The 7,563-nt window shown below is 31.7% G+C and overlaps 1 protein-coding gene across 2 annotated transcripts in view; it reads left to right on the top strand.

The window, feature by feature from the left end:
- The first annotated feature begins 6,714 nt into the window (after positions 1 to 6,714).
- Positions 6,715 to 7,563, top strand: part of LOC126882802 (myrosinase 1-like) — an 85,333-nt gene continuing 84,484 nt past the window's right edge. The window contains exon 1 of one of the 2 annotated variants that reach the window (XM_050647867.1): positions 6,715 to 6,913. In XM_050647867.1, the coding sequence (XP_050503824.1) occupies positions 6,864 to 6,913 (50 nt within the window). In that variant the 5' untranslated portion in view covers positions 6,715 to 6,863. The remainder of the gene's footprint in view (positions 6,914 to 7,563) is intronic. The other variant, XM_050647868.1, reaches the window with a different exon arrangement.

Below are 7,563 nucleotides of genomic sequence, written 5' to 3'. Positions count from 1 at the left end.
GTTAATAGTTTGGAGGCCTTTGAAATGTGGCTGCACATGCTGCACTAAAAATAACATGGACGGCTATGCTGACAAATGAGGCACTCTTTAAAAGAGCAAAATCTGCTTGCGAGCTGCTTGATAATATCAAATGTAAAAAGATGGCCTATTTTGGACACGTAGTAAGGGGAGACCGATATAATATTCTTCAATTTATTATGATGGGTAAAATCGAAGGACGCAGAGGAATTGGTAGAAAACAGGCCTCTTGGTTAAAGAATATCAGGGAATGGACAAGCATAAAGAAAGCAGAGCAACTATTTAGAATAGCTTGAGACAGAAACAGTTTCGCCATGTTAATCGCCAACGTCAAGGGGACTTGATAGGGCACGTTAAGAAGAAGAAGCTTATTTTTCCCAACTTTATCATCCATCTGGTAGGTGGTCTTCCACGACTTCGTTTGTCTGCCCTTGACCGCCTCTCTAAAATCTTCTTTGTTCATCTGTTGTCTCTCTGTATTGAGACTTGTTCTAACCATTTTCACTTCAACTTCGTAATGCGTTTGATGATGTCTTCCACTCCAGTTCTTCGCCGTATCTCATCATTTCTTATTCTGTCTGTCAAAGTTACGCCAAGCATGGATCTTTCAATTTTTCGTTGTGCTACTTGTAATTTTCTTATTGATGCTTTATACCCCAGGCTGTTTGTTTAAAAAAATGTGATATAATTCAGGAATTTTTGAAACCTATCAGGTGTTGTAAAGGACGATGCCAGGAATAACTTATACTAAAATGTGACCAAAAATATTGTGAGCTTTTTTTTCTATTGCGATTTTCATTGTTAAATTTGCAATTTTTAAAGATTTTTAATTTTGCAGCTTAGGATATAGATTTTAGAGAAAAACTTTTTAATAGAAAGTTGTAGTAATTTAAAAAACCTACAATTTGAGCTATGGTAAGTTTAATTTCGTGTATTGGTTATTGCAAAACAGCCTGAGAAAGGTCCAAAATGGCCGTTTTTTACAATTGCGGTATTTATTGTACAAATAATTTTTTTTATTTTTTAAAGCTTTAAAATGAAGATCTTTCAATTTCAAACATAAAAAAAATTTTAAGGCCTGATTAACGAATTTGTTGCTGAGATATTATAAATTGTTTATCCCAAGAGGTCAAATGTCGAAGGCTATAACTTTTTGAAAAAAAAAAAATCGTAGAGAGTTGGTGAAACATCCAATCTTCTTCTAAAGAATTATATTTTCATATTCTGATGCAAATAAATGCGTAAAACATTTTTAAACCTCTAATTTTTGGGTTTAAAAATAAGGGGGCAAATTTCGTTATAAAAATTTAGAGCTGAAGCGGCCCTGTACATCCTATGAGTTTTTAACTTACAGATTATTATTGCTGAAGACGAAACAAAGATTTGTAAAAAAATAAAAAATTTCTACGATTAACTGAAGCCGAGCTAAATGTTGGGCTTGAAAATAAGGGGCAAATTTCGTTATAAACATTTAGAGCTGAAGCGGCCCTGTACATCCTATGAGTTTCTAACTTACAGATTATTGTTGCTGAAGACGAAACGAAGATTCATAAAAAAATAAAAATTTTCTACAACCAACTGAAGGCGAGATAATTGTTTCTTTTTTCTTAAATCGTAGTGCCTTTATTTATAACAATTAAGAAATTATTTTACAGTAAATGACTAAAGAAAGACTTATATTATCTTAAAATAAAAATTATTATAAAAATAGTTACATTTAATTATTAAACATTATCTTTAAAGTCGGTGTTTTTGCGAGCGGCCGAATTTTGCAAATCGCCCGGCTCGCTTCAAATCCGCGCGCTCGGAAAATTTTTACGTAACTTGTATTAAATTTTAACCGAAAACAATTTAATAATATCACCATTATAATATACAGTCTATTTACCACTGTATTTGTTTTTCTTGATAAACTTTTATATGTGAAATCTCATTTCTGAAGAAATAATATTACAAAAATGACATATATAATATACAGGGTGTCCAGAAACTCTACCGACAAACGAAGACAGAAGATTCTTCAAATAATTCTAAGACAATTTAACCCTATTCACTTAGTCCGAAAATGCTTCCTAAGGGAGCTAGAGCTCTTTGAAGATGGCGTCTTGTAATGAGTTTTTCTTAAATACCTCCAGAACGCTTCTATTTAGAAAAACAAAAATTGGTACACGTATTTATCTTCCAGAGATAAATCTATTCCATCCCTTGCGAATTTTTAGTACCGATCATAGGCGTCCGTTTTGGGCAGGGCAACGGTTATTTTATCGCATAACTTTTTGGTCTTTAACTTTTAAGCATTTTTGACACTGCATTATTAAATTGTGAGGTATTCCAGTGCTAAAAGGTACTCTTATTTTAAGTCGGTAGGACACACCGTTTTCTAGAAAAATCGATTTGAAAATTTTTTGTTCTTTAAATTTCAAAAAAAAATTTCCAAAAAAACCTTTTTAGAAAGACGAAAACTGGTACATTTATTTATATTCCAGAGATAAATCGATTTCATTAATTGAGAATTTCTAGTACCGGTCATAGGCGTCCGTTTTGGGTAGGTCAACAGTTATTTTATAGCGTAACTTTTTTGTCCTTAATTTTTAAGCATTTTTGACACTAGATTATTAAATTATGAGGTATTCGAGTACTAAAAGTTACTCTTGCTTTAAGTTAGTAAAATACATCGTTTTTTTTTGAAATTTTTTTTCCATTTTGTTCAAATTCCCAAAACGAAAAACTTTCAAATCCATTTTTCTAGAAAACGGTGTGTCCTACCGACTTAAAGCAAGAGTACCTTTTAGTACTAGAATAACTCACAATTTAATAATCCGGTGACAAAAATGCTTAAAAGTTAAAGACAAAATAGTTATGCTATAAAATAACCGTTGCCCTACCCAAAACGGACGCCTATGACCGGTACTAGAAATTCGCAATAGATGCAATGGATCCATTTATGGAAAGTAAATATGCATACCAATTTTCGTTTTTCTAAATAGAAGCGTTCTGGAGCTATTTAAGAAAAACTAACTACATGACGCCATCTTCAAAGAGCTCTAGCTCCCTTAGGAAGCATTTTCGGACTAGGTGAATTGGGTTGAATTATCTTAAAATTATCTAAAAAATCTCCTGTCTTCGTTTGTCGGTAGAGTTTCTGGACACCCTGTATATGAAATATATATATTTTTAATTTTTTCATTGTTATATAAATATAATAATAATAATGTTACATCTTATTATACAATATAAAACTTTTTCTTCTTGTAGTGACTATCCGTTTTGGATGTTGGCGACCATCATGGTAATCTGTTAATATAAGCCTTTCTTTAGTCAATGACTGTAAAATAATTTCTTTACTTTACTTCTTTACTTAATCAGTAGACCCATTAGTACCTTTCGGTGTAGGGCCTAAATAATTTCTTAATTGTTATAAATAAAGGCACTACGATTTAAGAAAAAAGAAACAATTATCTCGGCTTCAGTTGGTTGTAGAAAATTTTTATTTCTTAGATAATCTAAGTAATAATCTGTAAGTTAGTAACTCATAGGATGTACAGGGCCGCTTCAGCTCTAAATGTTTATAACGAAATTCGCCCCCTTATTTTTAAACCCAAAAATTAGAGGTTTAAAAATATTTTACGCATTTATTTACATCAGAATATGAAAATATAACTCTTTAGAAGGAGATTGGATGTATCAACAACTCTCTACGATTCTTTTTCAAAAAGTTATAGCCTTCGACATTTGACCTCTTGGGATAAAGAATTTATAATATCTAAGCAACAAATTCGTTAATCCGGCCTTAATTTTTTTTATGTTTATAATTGAAAGGTCTTCATTTTAAAGCTTTAAAAAATTATTTGTACAATAAATAACGCAATTGTAAAAAACGGCCCTTTTGGACTTTTCGCAGGCTGTTTTGCAATAACCAATACACAAAATTAAACTTACTATAGCTCAAATTGTAGGTTTTTTAATTTACTACAACTTTCTATTAAAAGGTTTTTCTCTAGAATCAATATCCTAAGCTGCAAAATTAAAAATCTTTAAAAATTGCAAATTTAACAAATGAAAATCGCAATAGAAAAAAAAGCTCACAATATTTTTGGTCACATTTTAGTATAAGTTATTCCTGGCATCGTCCTTTACAACACCTGATAGGTTTCAAAAATTCCTGAATTATATCCTGAAATCGACCTATTTTTCACCCACAGCCTGGAGTATTAGTCAATGTCAGTGTTTCAGTTCCATATGTGAGCACCGGAAATACGCACTGTAGGTACAGATCCAATATTTTTTTTTCCATTAAAGATATCAGTGCGATTGACCTTATATCTGATCCTCTACTATATTTAAGACGAGTTTATTCCCACTCGATAATTTCTTGTGCACGGGGGGTATGAAAAATTATTTAGCATTCAGCAGAAAAACGGTTAAATCTGTTACTTTTTATTTCATATGTTAATTGTTCTTCTTCTTCTTCACGTGCCATATCAGAATTATCCGACGTTGGCGATCACCATTGCGAAGGCTTCTCGATCTTCTGCAATATGGAATAATTGACCAGCATTTGGTATCTGAGTCCATTCACGAATGTTTTTTAACCAAGAAACTTGTTTTCTTCCTACATCTCTACGGCCCTCTATTTTGCCTTTAAGGATCAGTTGTAATATTTTATATCAACTGCCCCTCACTATATGTCCCAGATAAGACATTTTTCGATGTTTAACAGTCTTTAGCAGTTCTCTATCTTTGTTGATCCTCCTTAGTACTTCTTCATTAGTTTTCCTTGCTGTCCAAGGTATCTTCAGCATTCGTTTATGAATCCACATTTCCAATGCTTTAAATTGGTTCATGGTCGATACTTTTAGCGTCCACATTTCTGCACTATACAAAAGTACGGACCAAACATAGCACTTAACCATTCTTTGTCTTAGTTCTAAACTGAGATGATTATTGCAAAAAAATGACTTCATTTTCATAAAAGTAGTTTTAGTCATTGCTATTCTACGTTTTATTTATATATCTGGATCTAGTTGGTCCGTTATCACAGTTCCCAAATATGTCATTTTGTGAACTTTCTCAACTTGAACTCCGTTTAATTGAAGCTTTGCATCAGGATGTGAGTCACGACTAAACACTAAAAATTTGGTTTTGTTTGAGTTTATTTTAATGCCCATTTCCTCTCCTACCTTGTGAATACGATCAAGCAGAATTTAGAGACCTTCAATATTATCTGACAGAATTACTGTATCGTCTGCATATCTAATCACATTAAGTAGTTCCCCGTTGATTTTTATTCCATATGGCTGCCGCTCAAGTGCCTTTTCTAAATAACTGGTCCGAGTAAATAGTGAACAATGTTGGAGACAAAATGCACCCTTGTCTGACTCCTCGTTGTATGGAGATTTCATCGGTGTAGTTATCTCCAATTTTTACGATAGCTGTTTGATTCCAATACAAATTTTTAATGACACGAATATCCTTGTCATCTATTCCGATATTTTTCAGTATTTGCATTAATTTTACATGCTGTACTTTATCGAATGCCTTTTAGAAGTCCACGAAACATGGAAATACATATTTTCTTTGGTCACAGCATTTTTGTAATAGGATGTTAAGCGCAAAAAGTGCCTCCCTGGTCTGGTTCCCATAGCATTTCTAAAACCAAATTGGGTATCTTCGAGATCAGCGCATTTGTGTCTAATTCTGTTGTGAAGTATTCTTAGGAAAATTTTAAGAGTGTGGCTCATTAGGCTAATTCTGAGCGTTTTCTCGCATTGTGTTTTTTAGGTATTGCGACAAAGATGGATTTGAGCCAATCTGTGGGAATCACTCCGGTGTTATATATTGAATTAAAAAGTCTTACTACTAGTTTTATGTTATCAACCTCTATTAGTTTCAGCAACTCAGTTGGTGTATCATCTGGACAACAAGTTTTTTTAATTTTAGCATTATTTATAGCGTTTTCTACCTCGCATTTCATAATTTCTGGGCCGTCAGTACAGTTTTGGTAGAATTCGGCAATATTATTCCTGTCATCTTCAAACAACTCTGATATATACAGCTGTTATTCTTTTCTTATTTCGTGCTCATTTAGAATAATTTTGTTATTATTGTCAACGAGTACAGAGGGAACTCGTTTTTTAAATATGTTACTTTTTTTTTAGTTTTTTGTGCACATTAAATAAGTCGTGTTTAGATATCACATCCTCTATTTCGTCGCACCTTTCTCTCATCCATTTTTCTTTCGCTAATTTGATCTCCTTTTTTATTCTTCTCTGAGGGTGTCTACATGCTGTTTCATTAGATGTTATCAGTCGACGTTGTTCCATCAATTTCAAGATGTCGTCTGTCATCCATTTATTTTTCTTGATTAAGGATATTTTCTATAATCATTGTTTGTGAAGATTTCGTTAACTTGGTTTTTAAATTCACTCCATAGTTCTTCTGGATCTTCTAGTTGTTCTCCGATGTTTTTTTATTCTATTGTTAATTGTTTATTGTTATTATTGTTAATTATTACTATTTGTAAATTGAAACTAAATTTTAACTTTCAGATGGTTTAAAAAGAATATGGCAAGACAAAAATTTAAACACTCCCGACCGTATAGTTTTCTTATCTATATTTTTAAACCTTCTTCAAGTTTTTGATCAAATCGTTTATACTTTTTATTATTAATGTCGTTCAAACGATTTTTATGAACTACATGTATGTTTAAACTAAATTTATATATGATATTATTGATTTCACAAGGTTTCGTATAAAATGTGTAGTGAACTTATAGTAAACATAGGTCTAATCAGTGTACTCTTAACCTCATTTCAGATATATATTACCCTAAATATTAAATATAATGAAGACAATTTTAATAGTATCTATTTGTTGCAGTGTAATTGTACTAAGGTAATATTTTTAATACATTTTGGCAGATTTTAAACATGTTATGGATATTTTATGTGTAATCTTCTATGTGTTATGGCATCTAATAGTAGAAACCACGTGAAAATGTTTTAGCATTATGGGAAAGACTTTGACGGTATAGATTAGTTCTACTTTTTCATTAAATAAAAATTTGTAATAACGGAGAAAAGTTTACTATAACGATTTAATATTACGTAGTGTCTTCTACATTGAATATGAAGGCATATTTTTTTAACCACTATCAATTCTCTTTACAGATACCCCACCTAAGCGTCTCCCACCATTTTGTCTTTGTCTTCCTCTCCCATTGCTTCCAGGAACTTTCAGTAACTCAACAATTCTATATATTGAGTGATTAACATCTCGATGTTGAAAATGGTTTAACATAACTACCTATTCTCTATAATTTAGGCATCAATTAATACCGCTCATATATTATAGATCTCTTCTAACATTTCTTAATTTGATCATTTTTTGTCATTCCACTTATTCATCTAAATACTCTCATTCCTTCCACATGCATTCGTTATTTCTTTCTTTTTAACGACATTTAGTTCCATACATCATAGTCGATCTTATGACAGTTTTATAAAAAGTTCTGAGTTTCAGTGACACCTTTATTTTATATTTAT

This window comes from Diabrotica virgifera, chromosome 3 (genome assembly GCF_917563875.1).
Source record: "Diabrotica virgifera virgifera chromosome 3, PGI_DIABVI_V3a".
Taxonomy (NCBI): Eukaryota; Metazoa; Arthropoda; class Insecta; order Coleoptera; family Chrysomelidae; genus Diabrotica; species Diabrotica virgifera.
Note: the sequence above shows the minus strand (reverse complement) of the source record. Positions and strands in the feature narration are given on the sequence as shown.